The 17746-nt window shown below is 37.7% G+C and overlaps 3 protein-coding genes across 3 annotated transcripts; 1 reads left to right on the top strand and 2 right to left on the bottom strand.

Annotated features, from left to right (window-relative positions):
• Nucleotides 1-201: 201 nt before the first annotated feature.
• Nucleotides 202-11273, bottom strand: LOC124634067. The gene is made up of 12 exons (XM_047169476.1): nucleotides 11082-11273; nucleotides 10504-10640; nucleotides 10064-10172; nucleotides 9026-9238; nucleotides 7612-7848; nucleotides 7325-7510; nucleotides 6691-7209; nucleotides 6499-6594; nucleotides 6011-6145; nucleotides 5463-5708; nucleotides 5194-5245; nucleotides 202-3200 (listed from the first exon to the last, which is right to left on the bottom strand). Exons 1-12 carry the CDS (start codon nucleotides 11271-11273, stop codon nucleotides 202-204), a joined length of 5121 nt encoding a protein of 1706 aa, XP_047025432.1.
• Nucleotides 11274-12189: 916 nt separating this feature from the next.
• On the top strand, nucleotides 12190-14987 carry LOC124633796 (probable methylthioribulose-1-phosphate dehydratase). Its single transcript, XM_047169132.1, has 6 exons — nucleotides 12190-12396; nucleotides 12682-12776; nucleotides 13208-13321; nucleotides 13636-13786; nucleotides 14230-14432; nucleotides 14701-14987. The coding sequence occupies exons 1-6, from the start codon at nucleotides 12379-12381 to the stop codon at nucleotides 14804-14806; spliced, it is 687 nt and encodes a 228-aa protein (XP_047025088.1). The 5' UTR covers nucleotides 12190-12378; the 3' UTR covers nucleotides 14807-14987.
• On the bottom strand, nucleotides 14979-17353 carry LOC124633797. The gene is made up of 4 exons (XM_047169133.1): nucleotides 16538-17353; nucleotides 16182-16404; nucleotides 15774-16022; nucleotides 14979-15498 (listed from the first exon to the last, which is right to left on the bottom strand). Exons 1-4 carry the CDS (start codon nucleotides 17201-17203, stop codon nucleotides 15041-15043), a joined length of 1596 nt encoding a protein of 531 aa, XP_047025089.1. The 5' UTR covers nucleotides 17204-17353; the 3' UTR covers nucleotides 14979-15040.
• Between the last annotated feature and the right edge of the window lie 393 nt (nucleotides 17354-17746).

Raw genomic sequence — 17746 nt, 5'->3', positions numbered from 1 at the left:
CGAGCTCCTCAACAAAACGTATGCGATCATTGATCATACGAAGTTAGGAAATAAAATGGGCGACGTACATCCCTGTTTTCAACATAAAATGGGGCATATAAACAATATTATTTAAAACATTTTTTTATACGTGTTTACTGTTATCATACGATTGTAGTGTGACTTCATAAGTCACAGATCTAAACTAAATCGATTGTAGTATTATCGATAGCACACATCTTTCAAAAACGATGGAAGTTGCGGTGGTAAATAATTTAAAGAATCCCAAACTTCACGTTGCTCTCCTTTACTGGGTATATCGTGATTCGCTTCCAACTCCAAGATTTCATTGTGATTGTTTTTTTCATGAGTTTTGCAGAGACCAGATATCTCTAACAATTCATTGGACACTGCATTGTATCTATCTTTGTGAAATGGACAAACCGAATCAACCACAATAAAGCATTGCTCTGTAGAACCAAATTTACTGTTTGGTAAAGCCCCACAATCACAGTTAGGTTTTATAACAATATGGGGTGGTTCATCCCTTGGGATGGGATGTCTTCTGTCAACACTTTCTACAATATTTTTTTTCAGAATAGGACTGACAAATTGTGCAGGATTTTCTTGTGACCAATCTATTGTCTCCAACTGCAATTCATCACAAATACACTTGGTCGCATCACAGTCACAATCATCAGGTTTGGCATGGCATGTCGTTGCAACTGCTTTACTAACAGTAGCTATTAAGTCTGCTATGTTTTTAGGTCTTTTACTACCAGTTTTATCCAAAACATCTTTAGAGTCCTTACTCATATCTTTTATGACATCTTCGTCAACTAAGATGTAAATATTGCCAGATGAAGTAATTTTTAATGATCCAAAGTTTCCTTTTCCTTCGTTGTTGTTATTAAGACTTATAATGATTTGTCCTGAATTTGATCGTCTAATCGGTATTAGCCCTTCTGAGTTTGTAGTTAAATAATGTTGCAAATTATTGATGAAAGCTTTTTTTGATTCCTTGTTTAAAACAATAGAGTATTGGCCAGAATCAGTCCTTTTCAGTACAGCAGAAGGTTCTGATAACAATTGTTTATTTTCTTGAAGCTGCACCTTTATCTTTTCATATATTTGAGAGTCACTGCTCGCTTTTCTGTCGAGCCGTTTTGATTTTCTTAAATTTTCTCTGTGGATTTCTCTACTTGAAGCAGGTAATTTATTTATTATTTGTCCAAACGCCTTTGCCGATGACGCAGAACTTTTAGAAGAGAGATCAGGTAACAAAGCTTCAAATACCGGTCCATGAACCAAAACTTTAAGGTTTCCCGATGAGGATTTTATCAGCAAAGCATTGTTTTTATCTGTTGGAGCATTACCTTCAGTGTCTAACTCTATTATATAATCTCCTGAATCTGTCCTGTGTAAATCAACAAAACATTCAGTCTTAAGACCTACTAATTCATCGAAAACTTCTTTACAATGCTTTTCGAACTCCTTATCTAAGAGAATTATGTAATTCTCTGATAGTGTCATTTTTAGTACTGCTGGTAACTCTACTGGGGATGTCGTGACCCCAGTAACAACTACTTTGAATAATTCTTCAGAGGAATGTCTTTTACACTCTTTACACGTTTTTGGAATAAGTAATATTCCCCCAGATGGAGTTTTTCTTAGCATAGCATTAACTTTTTCATCATTACTTTCTAAATTTATAAACAACGTCCCAGAAGCAGTCTTTGAAAGAAGTACTGGGTGGTCAGTTCCATCATACTCTGTATCTTTTAAAGATGAAATATCTCCGCCATAAAAAGCTATAATACCCGATTCAGTTTTCGTTACAACTGTGGGTAGTATTCTCATTATTCCATTTTTACCTCGAACTTTTACGAAGATATTTGCATTACCTTCTTTATATAGGTATGCCAGTTCCGATATGAAGTCAGATTCATCCTCACGAACTTCACTTCCAGATATATCTGATTTCCTATTGCTAGTAACTTCCTCAGTTTTAGTTATTAATTTTGATTTGATGTGTTTTTCTGTACCAGGTGAAACTTTCGACTGTTTGCAGCAAACTGGAACCGGTATAGATTTTGAACAGGAACAGATGTTTTCGTCCTCTTTATGACTTTGCGGTAAAACTGTATCAGTGGCGCGTCTTATACCTTTTTGTGGTAAATTGGTTTGTTTGCAGCAAAGCCGATCCGGTGAGCCTTTAGGACAGGTACAGGAATTGTCTGCTTTTTTATTGGGTTTAATAGGAAAATACTTATCTTTAATGGAAGGGCTTGGACCTGAAATGTCTTTTGGTTCAACAAGATCAGATGGAGAGTTAGTATCGTCCTTCAATTTGCAACAAACTGAATCTGGCATAGCTTTCGGGCACTTTCCCGTATTCTTACATTTAAGATTTTCTTTGTCTACAGTAGTTAGTGGGTTAGAACCGTCCTTTATTGGTGAATTTGTGTCACTTTTAACCTTGCTACAAACTGAAACAGGACTACCTGCCGGGCAAGGACACCGAATATCTTCCTTTCCTTCGATTTTATCCTTCATATCTTGAGACGGCATAATATTTTTTTTCAAACTCTGTGTTTCATTTCCTATTTTCTTTAAATATTCATCCGATAATTTAGACACTTTCGTTGGACTGTCTTCTCTTGTCGAACTTACTGACAATTTAATGCTTTTTGAAACACTTGAATTTGGTACTCTATTAGATAAGGTTTCTCTAAGCATGTTCATCATTGTTTTATGTATGTCTAATAGTCGTGTCCCAGACGGTGTTTGCCTGACTGTTACTCTCTGTGTATTATCAATATCATTTCCCTTCGTATCAAAATAAAGTAACAAATTACCAGAATCTGTTTTCCTCACTGATATATATAAATAAGAATCATATTTACTCTTCTGTTCTAATAGTTCAATTATATCTTCATCTAGTTCCATAGCTACCCTTCCTGATTTTGTTTTTGTCAATTTGGTAAATTGATTTTTTGCTTTGCCATTTTCATTATTTATTGCTATCTTGAACTGATCTTTAGCGACATTTTGACCAGCCCTTTTTTTGGCATTTGCTTGTGGTGATTTTCCTTGCCTTTGGCGACTGATACCAACTTGTTCATACACATCCTCTGGTCTATTTGTTGATGGTTTTCTAAAATTAGCGCATGTACCTTTATTGCATTCATCCTTTACTTCTGCTTTCAGATGTTTTGCATCTGCAATTCAACCGAAATTATGATATATTTGGAATAAGGCCTATTAAATTTAAAATCATATTTATGGTAGAATTTACGTGGGAGTACAAAACAAATGAAAGCAGTGCGTGAATTTTGCCAAATTAAGCCTACATAGAACGTAAATCAACATAATCATCATAGTGTTAATAACAACAAGAACTACCTGGGAGTAGTATCAACCACAGGTAAATTTTCAATATTTAATTATCATGAATGAATCATCTAGATGCATGTTTCTTTGAAATCTTTTTACGTTTATTAAGTCTTAAAACATCAGTATTGTTCTTAAGTTGTGATTTCATCTTTACTTTATTATCACTTTTGTCCAATTTATGTTTTAATTTTTGAGATATTGGAAAACCTTTTTTTGTATCGCTTATTCGTGAATAATTATCAGGATCAACAGGAGCTGCTTTTTTAATTTTTCTGAAAGTGCTCTTGTGATTTGCAGGGTTTCGATTTTGTGTCTTAATACAATTGCATTCATATGGCTCGAGTTCTTTTTCTTCTAACTTGACTAAGCACTTTCTTATATTATTTATTTTCCTTCCATTTAATTCTCGGTCTTTGACATTCTCCAGAGATGTTTCAACAGAAATATTGTACGTTTGTCGAATGTCTTCTAATAATTTTATCTTTAATTCTTCGGCACCCACATTGCCACATTTTTGGGGTTTGTGAATTGTTTCAGATATAACAGCATCAAAGCTTTTTTTATCACTAGCTTCTTTATCTGACATACTTTGTTGTAATTTAACAATATTACTAAGAATGGAAATAGATTTTACTTCAGGTGTGTTTTTATTAAGTAACCTAAATTCTTTCGAAGCCTCCAATGTTTCACATTTTACTTCGACCTCATTGACAGTATCTCTACTTAAATCTTCTAACTTTGTCAATGAGGATATCTCTTTGTACAACGACTTCAATGTTACCCATTCGACTTCTGACGAAGACAGATTATTTGTAGGTGGCATCTGCGGTATCACAATGTCTTTCATGAGTTGTTTAACAGTTTCGCCAACTTTTCTTCCAACGAAACTAGCTTCGAATGACTTACTTTTCTGTAGGACCTTCGCGGACGATTTATGTTTTAACTTTAAATGAGTACTCTCTATTATAGTTGCTTTTACGTCGCTAGTACCCAAAGTTTTTTCAATTTTATCGTCACAACTTGCGTGCTGAAATTTAGGACATAAAATGATTTTAATATCATTGTCGGGTTTATTAATTATTGTTTTATTTCTCTGTGGTATTTCAAACCCGACATCAAGTCCTAGTTGCACGTCTTCCACCAAACTAGTATCGTTGTCACTTCTGCTGTTTCGGCAAATATTTATAGTGTTTCCTTTTTTACGTATTTTCTTTACAAATGGATTTCTGCTTTCTCGTGATACGTAATTGGACGAACAAGCACAATATCGACATATTTTGTTTTGTGAAGTATTAGATGATAGTAAATATTTCATGGGTAAGTTCGAACAGTCGCAGTCGAAATCTGGTCTTCTTGATGAAGTCAATACACCCGATTGTTGTTCAGGTGCACTGGGAACCTAAGACGACATTACGAAATATTTAGTTTGTAATTGTTCCCTAAACATGGTGGTCCAGTTTTCTTATTCTACCGGGAAATAAAACCACCATGCACTTTTTTTAGTTTTATTACGAAAGTTACATTTCATAATCGTGATACATAACGATATTAAAGATATGATGTTTGCAACAGGCAGGATGCCAACCTAATCTTCATGTATGTCCAATCTAACACTGGAGGAATCAACGTCTAAAATAGTGAAACTCACTTTTTCTATTGGCGACACTTCACTGTATCTTCCCAGTACTTCCTCAATAAGTTGTTGTCGAGGCTCATCTAAAATAATTATATTTATTTGTCACGAGGACTGATAATATCTAGTAGCGCTAAATTGTACTCCCACGCAAATTTTTAATCTTGTATCTACTATCCACTTACCTCTATGACATGGACATGGTTTTACCGCCTTGCCTCCGCAAGTGCATGCAGCCTGAACATAAGAAATTAATCTATTTTATTTTACCTTTATCATCACATTTATGAGAGCTTTCTATAATATCTTATTTCGCCTTTATCTACATCTAATAAATTTGTTCATCATGGCTGTTTCAACCATCATATCAAATTAGTTACTCAATATACCTAAACTTGGCGGTGGTTTTATTCCCCTAATGAGAACGATATCAGTATTTTTATTGAAAACTCACCTTTTTATCCGTCGCTAGCAGGGTTGGTACGAGCGGCGGTGTGGGATGATGATGTATGGAAGCCAGTGCCTCTGTTCCGAGCATACACTGGGCTGCTCGCATGTTCTTGGAGTTCTTGGAGAAGGCGCAGGATTGTCCCGCGCAAGGCTCTCGCTTCAAGTCGGAAGCTCCTGGCAAGCCAAGCATGCCACAGTCCAAGCTACATGCTAGCGGTTCGCGGACCGGACAGATTTTTGAAGGCGATTCCTGCGGGTTTATTTCAAATTGCATTACTTATCACAACTTTTAATCTACTAGAAGAACAGATGCATTAAGAATGATTATTGACAATAATAACAAAGATTGAAACTAAGAGACGCATTTGGGTCTGTTTAGGTATTTATTAAGGTGCGCCAACCGCCATGCTTAACAAACATTAAACTTAAATTTTAATTTAGACCACGTTATGTGAAAGATAAATAAGGTATTGGACCTTATAAATCTTTCACTTCTTTCACGACTTGACCAGCCGTCGAAAAGGTGAAAAACCCGTGTTTGCCAATAAATACCTTTTCGTCCGCAGGTTGAGGTCCACACGAAACAGGATCCGTGGGTGGAGGCAGCGCTTTCTTAGTGCAGATGCAGGCTTTGGGTCCTTTCGGACAATGGCACTCACTCGGACCTCCCCAGCGGCGACACGGCTCCTGGGCAATAGTTAATTAAGCAGTAAATAAATTCTTAGGAAGAGTATTTTAAAAAACTGCAACTGCTGTCTTATGTACTCTGTCACGTACTGCCTTATGAACTTTCTTATAAACTCCCTTATTGTACTTCCTTATATAAGGCAGTACCCCTATGTACCCCTAGGTACCCCTATGTACTGCCTTATATATACTCCCTAATGTACGCCCTTATATAATTATGCTCTTATTTACATAATTATTACCTTATATATCGTGTAACTGGATTTAATGACTGTGTATATGAATTTTCAACCTAACGGTTGGATGTGCCCTAGTGTAATACCACACGTTCTATAGATATGTGTTACACATACCTTCCTAGATCCAGTACCCTTATCTTCTTTAACGGGTTTGGTAACAGCAACTTCTTTGAGACATACCATCAGCTGCTTATAAGTTTCTGGATCCATCTAAATGTCAGAAATGCATCAAAGAAACTCATTGAGCATTTTAAAGCAAATTAGAATGATTTCTCTCGAGGCAACTTTACGATTCTGAACACTTACCTCGCATCTTGTCTTAACCGCCCCACCAACTATCGTCAAATTCAAATTCTTCTTTACAGTACTCAAAATGAATTCTTGTAAAACTTTTCTAGTTTCCTCATTTAGTTTCCCATTCCTACTTCTCTTCAAACAATTGAGGACACAATCGGCTACGGCTTTACCGGGACAGGTTTTAGATTGCCTTTCCAAAACTGTGTACATATTATCGAATACATTGTCCAAGAATTTTTGTTTTACACTCATGCATACGCAATCCATACTATGGTCTAGGCTACAATGATCGCCTTCATACAAGCAGTCCCTTTCTGCTATACATCGTGGACAGTCAGTGCAGAACTTTCTAACATCTATAGTGTCAGTACATTCATGGCATTTGATGCACTTTTTCCTAAATTCTATCAATTCAGCTTCAACTTTTTTGATTTCTTCTTCTATGGATTTTTCTTTATTGGCACATTTCTCTTTGCAATTATCACATGTCTGTTTGAGTAGGTCTATGTCTTGAATTAGTGCTTCTTTCTAGAATTTTGAGTGAAAAGTTTATGATTTCATTTATATACTGTTTAGTGTAGTATTACCTACATCTACTATCTACTCTCCTTAACATCTACTATCGTAAATTTTTGTGCAATACCTCTGCTTGAAGATCTTCATTCTCAAGTTTCTTCTGTAGCAGTACTCTACAAATTTTCTGCAAATCTTCTCTTGCTTCTTTGACATACTGGACACCTTCCTGTTCTTTGTCAGCTTTATGTTTATACTCAACCGCAAGCTTCTTTTCCACTTGAGCCATTTCTGAGGCTATGGTTGCGATTCTTGCCTTAAAAATATATAATCTTTAGCTCCTGTTCAAAACTCTACTAACGATAATGTCTCGTATTTTGCCTTAAGTCTAAAATCTGCAAAGATAAGAATACTAACATCAGAGGCTTCTTTCTTCGCTTTATATGAATTCTTCGCTTTATACAAATCTTTATCGTTACTCTCTATACGATTCTTAAAATCGATAATCTCCAGATCCATAATCTTTAGATCGTTCTTCTTCTGTTTTATTTTCTCTTTTATATCTTCGTTACACTGGATTATGTTCTGCATTTGAAATTCTAGATCTTTCTTATTCTTTCGCCATTTGTTTGCACTTTGTTCTATTTCTTTCAGCTGGAAGAAATATAAAAAATCTACATATATATGTATATATCGGTATAAAGTCCGAATTTAGATTACTCCTTGTTAATAAAAGGGTACTGAAAGATCGATAACAAGATTAAATAGGCTATGGTTTCAAGTTTCATTATAGAACGCAAAATAATCTTTTATCTGTTATTCGCACATTCAACTAGACAGATGACGGGGTTCATGTGGCAAATGTTGTAGCAATTGCCCAATTCACCTTACGTGAGGGTTTTATTCAATAGTTTTACAAAATGATCTTATTATAGGGAAACTAAGTATCAAAATATTCATCCGCATCGCTGTCAGCTGGGATCGTGCCCAAAAGGCTGGCTGCATTGCCACGCTGGATGGCAATGCATATCCTTTGACCGAAGTATAGGCCAGCCCTTTGGTCACGAGTGGACTCCACTAATCGCTTACTAATTTCTCGAAAGAGTCTGTGGGCACTTGGGCCCCATGGTCCCAGAGTTTCAACCCCAAACGGCTCAAAAATGCAATTGCCGGTGAGGTTTACATATTTGTGCCGCTTGAGGTTTTCCGCGGCTGCAGCAGCTGCACCGACACAGCTCGCCGTACTGGGAAGGTGGGAAGGTGCAAGGGTGTCGACGCAGGTTGCGTCCCACACCAAAGACCTTCCCATCTTCCAAGGCATTATAGACATCCCGTCTGGTCTCTTGCCATCGTCGCGCGCCAATCCTCTGGGTTCTAAAATGGCTGGCACTCCGGCGGTGACAAGAGCACGACGGATAATGTCATTTATGCTGGCGTGTCGTGCCATGCGACCAGCACTTTTGCTACAGGAAAGACCATGGTGCCCAAGGCGGTCCACAGATTCACCGCACTGGCAGCGATGCGGAGCCGCAGTGGGGGCGCCGAGGCGTAGGCATGTAGCGAGCCGGAATGTAGTGTCACCCAGTATGGTCCCAACGCTGGGTGACGGCAGTGCGTGAAGCCATAGCCCTGACTCCCACTCTCCCACAGCCAGTAGGCGGGCACGCTCAGCAGTATTGACAGATGTTTCAATTAGTTTATTTCTCGTCAATCTGCAGAGCGGCTCGTCCCACTGTCTCTGGGAAGCCGGGTTGTCTTGACGTTGACTATCGACTCGCACTCACTCACCATTGTCAAGTTCATACTCGCGGGACGCAAATGAGGCCCTTACCTCTTTTGTTAATACGGCGTATCGGTCCTGAGACTCGGCAACTTTCTTTTTGTACGACTCTTCCATGCAAGACCACATAGCATCAGCCTGCTTCAATAGTTCTCCTCCTTGCTTCTCCCTCTCTTCTAAAATTTGGATCTGTTCCTTGAGCTCTGCCTGAGCTGTCATCAGCTCCCCAACTCTGACGTTACATTTCTTGTCGTAAGAAGCCGCCTTTCAAAACATGTAGCGTTATTATAGTTCGGCCATTCAGAGAATGCGTTCCTGACACGTCGCGATTGAACTGACGACGTAACTTTGCAATGGCGTTGCAGTTACGATAAAAATATTTTTGCTGGTTGTTTACCGTTTTAACAATTGAGGAGCATTAAAACAACATTATTATATCAATAATCAATGAATGTAGTTACGTCGTCAGTTCAATCGCGACGTGTCAGGAACGCATTCTCTGAATGGCCGAACTATAGTGCATCGTAAGTTTTGGAAGATACTAACCGACCGCTATTTTTAATTCAAAATGATGAAGAGTATTCTGTCAAAGTTCGTTAACATGATGTATAAAAGTATATACGAATCTCGAACCACGCTTCAGTCATAAAAGTCTACTCATGAGATGGCTTAGGGTGCTCGTAAAGTATGGGTTAGAAAACTGTCTCTACTTAGCACACTTCAAAATAGGTCCCTTAAACCCAAGTACCTGCTACGCAACACGTCACGAGTTAAAGGAAAATAGGTTGATCCTTTTCGTTGTTTATGGGTGAAGTACAGGATTTTGTTTGAAAACTTTTGGGCACTCAAATTACTTGGTTATTATACCTAGTATAAATAAATAACAAGAAAAATAAGTGTAGGTTCGCCTTTCCTTAAACTGTACTCTAAACAAAATCTTCGATACGAGACAATTTTTTTCTCCAAGATTCATGCAGTTTCAAACACAGGCACGGGTCGGCAACATTTCCTTTTGTATAGCAATCGAGACTAAAATGGTCCCAGTATACGAAGGGGTTTTACTTTCTAACTATTATTTGAATCACTCACCTCTTTTAAATTACATAAAACTTGACTGAGTGGCAACTTGTCACCGTCAGTGGAATTGGCACAACAACCATGACGATTGGAAGATTTTGGATCTTTTTCAACACGTATGCTAAGAAATAAAAATTGCAACTATAGTAATTGTAAAGGCGAAATCCCATCGATGTATGCACCCGTCCGTACAATACACTGTTTGGTTTATTCAGACCTTTCGAACTCAACTTAGATTTTCATGTAGTTTTTAAACATTGACAGACCGATTTCATTGCGAAACCGAAACGGGACGCTCGTTTGATACCAAAAACATACTTAAGCCAAAAAACACTGTATAGCTCAAGGTACTCATTCAGGATCTTGTACACAAAGAACCAAAATTGCTTCTAGGTATTTTCTGCACCTGATAGCGAAAAAACCTTGTTTCGTCGTAGATAAAAAACTATTACCGTGTCACTCGATTGACAGGTAGTTCCTTTCCTTTATTCGAGTCCTGGTCTTTGCTGGCTCTAAAGCAGTCGACGCGCGCCGGCCCGTACATGCCGGAGCAATCTGCTTCCCCACACAAGCGCTGCTGGACTTCTTGCTACAAGTACATTGCATAGTTTGCAGTACATTGAACTAGGTAGGTAATTCATTACGGAAAATTCTTGCACATGCACATCCCCACTGGCAGGCGTTGTGTATTATATTGCTCAGATGTTGTAAATAAAACAGATATAAAAAAAAAAACACTTTTTGGAAAATAATTGGGTAGGTAGGGAGTGTACAAAATGTATAGGTACCACTTATTAATTTTGTACACTCATTCTATTAAGGAATAAATAACATTTCAGTCATTGATAATTGCACCCATTGTCAAAAGAGCTGGTAAGACTATGAAAGCAAAATAAGACTTTCCCATAAAAGTGGGAATGGGAAATCAGATTATGATTTCCCATTAGTAGACTGATGCCAATTTCTGCCCAGCCCAAGCGCTTATTAGGTACTAACTTAGGTAGGCACAATGAAAAAAAAAACTACAAACCGTAAGGTTACATTCAGGATCATCTTGCAGAATGTTCCAGAAATCGCACATCATTTTGATGCCGACCTGGTTGTTGTCACAGCTAGCGCTTTCTTCAACAGACCCGGGTGGAGGCAGGTTGCTGCTAAGATCCTTTATCAATTTGTCCAACATTAGGTATCGTCGGTTCAAGCATTCTGGTATCTCACGCATTTTGTGGGATACCAATTAAGTACCGATGATCTAAAACAAAGGAAGAGGTGCGTCTTACTTATTAGTAACAATACAATAGGTATCCACTACTTTTGACGTTGATGACGTTAATGCAGAAGCTTGGTCAAAATATCTCCACCAATTACCAACAAACCAGTTATCATCTGCCTAGCATTTTCTCTAACTATGTTGGGATCGGCTTCCAGTCTTAACCAGATGCAGCCGAACCAAGGCTTGGCTACTATAATTATTTAAAGTACCAACTCACCATTTGAGATTCCAAAATAATTTACGAGCTGTGCGCAAATAATAGCTTCATTCAAACTTTGTCATGATCGGTGACAACAGCAAACAAATTTTTAATAATTTAATATATTTTGCTAGAATTTTGACATACTAATTCCATTGACAGTGTACTGATTATATAATGGCGAAAAGGGGGCAAGAGAAATAGAAATTGAAATGTATTTCGTGCCAGTTTGAAAAAGAAGTTTTCCCGCCAAATAAAAAAAAAACTGAAAAAGAGAAACTAGAAAATTCCACTGACAATTTATAATTTCAAGCTTATCTTGATAATTGTTTCAATAAGTTTCTTTAATTTCCAGAGAAAAAAATAATAATTTATTTTTAATTATCGTTTCACAATTTTCCTAAAATATTATTAACTATCTCTAAAAACGCTTCTCAGATGAACGTCAAATCTGTTCCAAAACTACATCACATCACCCAACATTTTACAATGTCAAGCACAGAGATTCGGTTCCAATGGTAATTTTTAGTTAGCATAATAATCTTTTTTCCAAGCTTTACTTACATTCTTATTATTAATAGTAATGTAGTAATTATTATTTTTCGGATAATAATATTCTTAACTAGTTAATTACGATATCATCTGTCGGTATGAAAATAATAAGGTTTCAGAACGCCTATTGATTTGACCATCATGTCAAAATGTCAATATTTTGTTGATAACATTATAATTTATTTTACAATCAGTTGAACAAGCTTCCTCGCCTTCTCGTGATCTCTGTGATAAAACAATACAATTCATTGCTGCGATAAGAAATCTTTTTAGTCTGTTACTGATTAATAGAGTACCAGAATAATGGCAGAACTCTGTCCGGTAAGAATTAATTTATATATTTTTTGATGATACAAAAACCTATATGGAGGTAAACTGAAACTATGAACTATATGAAAGTCAACATTAATAGATTAGTATCAAGAACAAATTATTTCAGCCTGTTCTTCTAATCCTCACTAAACATGTAGGTAACTACTTGATAATAATTAATAAAAAGTGATAAGGTGTTGAGTATTTACTGTTTTAACAAATAACTTATTAGAGTAATTTACCTAAAATTTATTATATAAGTAGCAAGCACTAAATAGATTTTTTCTGTTCCAGGAACATCCGAGAAACTTGATCCCGGAACTATGCAATCAGTTCTACCATTTGGGATGGGTAACAGGGACAGGCGGAGGCATTTCTATTAAAGAAGGGTAAGTCATGCTTTTTATACATCAAAATCTATTTACCCATTATTATTTGCTAGCTGTTCCGTGAGGTTTCATTCTTACTTCCTAGCTTCCGCCAAAAGAACTAACTATAATAATGGCGTCCACAGCCGATTTCGGCCACAGCGGCTGTTCTCATTTAAGGAGATCAGCCAGCTGCGCAGGACATATTATAGTGCACAAGCATTTGCGCTGACACAGGTGCACTCCCTATTCCTTCACTCTCATAACCCGATGGGACGGCAATCCGACACGACCGGAAAGAGATCAGGCACAGGACCGACATTTACGTGCTCTCCGATGCACGGGAACTAACTATACTTACACTTTAACTGTACTTAATAGATTTTCGACTTTTTATTTTAAGTATAAGGTTCAATTTTGATTTCGAAAAATATGATTTTTCCATATTTCAGAGATAAAATCTACATAGCACCATCAGGGGTTCAAAAGGAGCGAATGAAGTCAGACGATTTGTTCGTCCAGACTATCAATGATGAGGACTTGGAACTGCCACCACCTGAGAAGAAGTAAGTTATTATACCCATAAATAAAAAACTTATAAAAAGTAAGTTTATTTATTTAGTCTCATTTTGTAATTACCTATTAGGAAACTGTACAGTCCTACCTATTATTTTATGAAATATTGACCATAAATATGGCCAGTGTTATGTTTGTGTCAGATAGTACAACCACAAACTTTTAATGGAAAATTTTTAGATCCATTAGATAATGGTATACGCTGTTTCATAACTGCAGAATGTGCCTAGCACTACAAACTAAATTATGTACCAACTCTTGTACCACATTTTATGCAAATACGAAATTATTATTATTATTCCAGACTAAAGAAAAGCCAATGCACTCCCCTATTCATGCTCGCGTACAAGGAGCGCGGCGCGGGCGCAGTCATACACACACACTCACCCCACGCTGTCAGATGCACTCTATTGTATGACAAGGAGTTTGTTATCACGCATCAGGAAATGATCAAGGTAATGGTTTGAGTTTCACGTTATACAAACAATTGGTTGCCAATTCTAGACGCAGCTACAGTAGGAACGATGGTATAGGAAACAGTGCTTTGCCAATGCACATGAAGTTTCTGAATACACAAATTACTCTCTTAGAATGCTGTCTTTACAAGTAACAACCTATAATTGAGTGGTGTGACCATTCCACTTAATCCTATAGCCAGTCACAGTCCACTGTTCTCTCAAACTCTACCAGTGAGGCTATGAATTACTAGCTATTCCTCACAGTTCAGATAAAATATAACCTATGTTACTCAGGGATAGTGTAGCTTTCCCATAGTGTGTGAATGTTTCAAATTGATTCAGTAGTATAAGAATAAGAACCTTTACAGTAAAACCTAAAAAAGGCCTCATTATAATCCAGCCAGCCATCAATCACCAACATAATCCTTCTCAATCCCTAGGGTATAAAAGACGCCTCCCTCGGCCGTTACCTCCGCTACGATGAGAAGCTAGTGGTCCCCATAATTGAGAACACTCCCTTCGAGAAGGATCTTGCGGGGTCCCTCGGTGAAGCACTGCGTCAGTACCCTGGCACGAGCGCTGTGCTTGTGAGGAGGCACGGGGTCTATGTGTGGGGAGAAACGTGGCAACAGGCTAAGACTATGTAAGTACAATATGATTCTAATTTATATAATGTTCTCAATAAATATTGAACCTTATGCTTTAGAGATAAAGTTGAAAATCTAAAGATATTTGACTGATTGCAGTAGCTTGACGTGCTGGGGGGACACATCCCTTTATCAAAAATCTATTTCTTTGTCTAAGCATACAAATTGTCCATCTAGGTATAACATTTCTACTGGTTGAACTATCTCATCTCTCAGAAATCATGTAAAATGATGATGCTCTAACTCAAATAATTTCTGTTGCAGGACGGAATGCTACGATTACTTATTCGAAATGGCTGTGGAGATGAAAAAGTTAGGACTTGACCCAGCCTATAATCCAGAAAAAGTCAAGAATGGCGCGAAGCAATGACATCGAAATCTCATCTTTGTCACTTGAACTCCACTCATAGCACATAGGGTAGGCTTTTTTATTATGCGGCCATAAAAGCGATTGTTGAGAGTTAATTTGATATATGAACTTCCAGAATTTTATTTACCTACATAAGAAAAGTTTTATAACTAAGCATAAATAAAAACCAAAAGATTGTTAACTATTTTTATATACTTGAAATATAATTACAAACAGAAAAAAACGCTTTCATTGCTAGACTTTAAGTTTGGTATCTTCTTGTAACAACTCGGCCACAATGCTTTCGGATACAAGTCCAATGTCGAGTGCTGAGTCTCTCTCCTTCCTTCTTTTTACACGACTTCTTCTAATGCCGTGTATACTAGACGCACACCGCTGAAGAATTAAATCTTTTACTTCTTGCAACGCTGCCTTCGACAAAAAATTTGGTTCTGAGTAATCATAGCCCGAAGTCAACCCGTCCATTCTCGCCATGTTGTAAAGGGATTGTAAATCTAAAGAGTTTTTATTCTTTTTGCGGTTTATGAATTTTTTACGTTTCAAAATCCGCCTCAAGTCCTCCAGATAAGAATGATTCTCCTCTATTTTACCGTCGAGAATTTCAATTTCTTTGTCTGTTAACTTTTTGAGATCCTCGTCTAATATATCGAACTTACGTTTGATATTTGTTGATAGCGTGGGTAACGCTCCTCCTGTAAACAATATTTGCAAAATTAGTACATAATCAAAAAAATGGTTAATTCTCAAAGACGAACATTAAACTGGGAAGCCTATGTCCACTAGTGGTTTAGACTAGATAATTCCGAATGGCACTTCAAAGATATGCTGGCCTCTCAACTTCACCGTCACTGGCACCACACTTACCAAAACCCTCATTTAAATGAAAATGATTTCTTCTACATACGCTCTTAAGACAGTGCTTTATATCCATCCCACTCCATCTTATTACTGAAAGTTTATTTCTCACCTTTGTTCTTACTGTCATCAAAAACAGGTTTGATAGAGAAGAATGCCCTCATCCTCTGCATGGGCTTCAGAACTTCCTCGTACTGGTCAAATATATCGTATTCCACACAAACCACTTTCTCGTCTAATCGCCGGAGTTCCAGATTATTTTTCTTGTATTTGGAAAATTTCTCCGCAATAATCTTTACTCGTGGCACCTCCGCTATGAAGATCTCTTTCGGTATGCGCTCACGCGTGCCTGGAATACGGTCTGTAGAGGAAGTTAGGAATCAACGGTGAAATAAGGTCGCAAATTAGAAAATAACAAACTGGAAATTCACGTCTATCATTTTTTTTACGTCGTTTTTGAGATGTAGGCACAAATGTAAAATTAAGTCCCACTAAGTATACTGAAAATTGAAAACATTACCATCTTCTATTAATAGTCTATCAATATCATCAATACTGTTCACAGTCTGCCACTGAGAGCTGCTAGCCCTCTCCACATAAGCCGGAGCAGCGCCTGTCATTTGATCAGCGTAATCTAAATGGAAGTCGATCTTAGTTGAATGGTCGCAAACTAGTTTTTTCAAACCCTTCAGCTGAATGATCGATGGATCAAAACCGTATTGATCTTCTAGCATACTTTGGTACTGAAAAATATGAAAAAAAATTAGGTACCTATTTGTAAGAAAAAACACTGAAGTACAGAAAACCAAAAACAGGTTGGCATATGAAGTGGGAAAATTGCCCCTTTGAAACCTGGCCTTATTATTACCAACCTACCTGTTCATTTCGACGTTTGGGTTCCAAATGGTTATGCCTTTCACGACTGGTGGCACTTGGCATAAGCTGTTGACGACTAATGGCACTTGGAATAAGTTTCTCACGACTAATGACACTCGGCATAAGCTTTACAGGATTGGCGTCACCTAGCATAAACATTTCAGGACTGTGGGCACTTGGCATAAGCCTTTCAGGGCTGGCGGCACTTGGCATAAACCTTTCAGGGCTGGCGGCACTTGGCATAAACCTTTCGGGACTGGCGGTACTTGGCATAAACCTTTCAGGACTGCGGCCACTTGGCATAAACCTTTCAGGACTGGGGGCAATTCGTATAAGCTGTTGAGGACTGGGGGCAATTGGCATAAGCTTTTCAGGACTGGCGGCACTTGGCATAAGATTTTCGGGAGTAACGGCTCGTGGGTTATGCTGTTCAGCCGTTAAGGGACGTGGCTTATACTTTTCAGGACTGATGTTCTTGAACGATTGACCGAAATCTGATCTTTCTGGCCTCACGTAACAGCACCGATCGTGCCCATGTGCACTCTTATCTTTACTCTTCGCCTTATAAAGAGAATGTGCATCATCATTCGTTCCTTTACTCTTATTCGCACTGGTCCTACTTGAGTTTTCTCTACGTCGCGGCACTCTTCGTTGATTCTTGTTCATTTTGTTCTAATATCATTATGCATTTTACGTTAGATTTTGTTTGTTATTTCAGCATTTTTGTAAATTGACATTTTAGCATGACTTATGTTATGAGTGTGTGTCATAGGTTAAAGGAATACCAATAAGTTTTCATTATATTTTTCGGTGGTAATGGTTATTTCTTAGGGATTGTTCACACCAAACGTATTGTCCGCCGCTGACTGTGAGTATACTCACAGTCGGCCTCAGTGTGAACGTCGACTCAATCTGCAGTACGCGTACTCACCAAGCCGACAATAGGCTATAGCGTACGATGCGCTATATGTGTGAACAAAAGAATACGCTCGCGTAGGTTCACACTAGATGCGTACGCTGAGCGGCCGACTATTCTACACATAAAAGAGCTCAGTATTTGAAGTTGCTCGTAGTATTTTATAAACGATCTCTGTGATCACTCGTGGTTCCCATACGATAAAACTAGTGTATTTTTTAAAAAAAATCGGACGTTTACTGATATTTCAATTAAATGATGCGCATTCAGATAGTTGCCATTTGCGAAGCTCT

This window comes from Helicoverpa zea, chromosome 10 (assembly GCF_022581195.2).
Source record: "Helicoverpa zea isolate HzStark_Cry1AcR chromosome 10, ilHelZeax1.1, whole genome shotgun sequence".
NCBI lineage: Eukaryota > Metazoa > Arthropoda > Insecta > Lepidoptera > Noctuidae > Helicoverpa > Helicoverpa zea.
Note: the sequence above shows the minus strand (reverse complement) of the source record. Positions and strands in the feature narration are given on the sequence as shown.

Bases quoted from the DNA above. Each gene is read 5' to 3' on its own strand.
- LOC124634067 (XM_047169476.1), bottom strand. From the start codon at position 11,273: ATGCGTGAGATACCAGAATGCTTGAACCGACGATACCTAATGTTGGAC. The intron at 7,849-9,025 runs GTAAGGGCCTCA...TATTTCTTCCAG, and splicing joins ACGCCGTATTAACAAAAGAG to CTGAAAGAAATAGAACAAAG. The intron at 6,595-6,690 runs GTAAGTGTTCAG...TCTGACATTTAG, and splicing joins CGGTTAAGACAAGATGCGAG to ATGGATCCAGAAACTTATAA.
- LOC124633796 (XM_047169132.1), top strand. The intron at 13,787-14,229 runs GTAATGGTTTGA...CTCAATCCCTAG, and splicing joins CGCATCAGGAAATGATCAAG to GGTATAAAAGACGCCTCCCT. The intron at 14,433-14,700 runs GTAAGTACAATA...TTTCTGTTGCAG, and splicing joins TGGCAACAGGCTAAGACTAT to GACGGAATGCTACGATTACT.
- LOC124633797 (XM_047169133.1), bottom strand. From the start codon at position 17,203: ATGAACAAGAATCAACGAAGAGTGCCGCGACGTAGAGAAAACTCAAGT. The intron at 16,023-16,181 runs GTAATGTTTTCA...CTTCCTCTACAG, and splicing joins TAGACTATTAATAGAAGATG to ACCGTATTCCAGGCACGCGT. The intron at 15,499-15,773 runs GTGAGAAATAAA...TATTGTTTACAG, and splicing joins TGATGACAGTAAGAACAAAG to GAGGAGCGTTACCCACGCTA.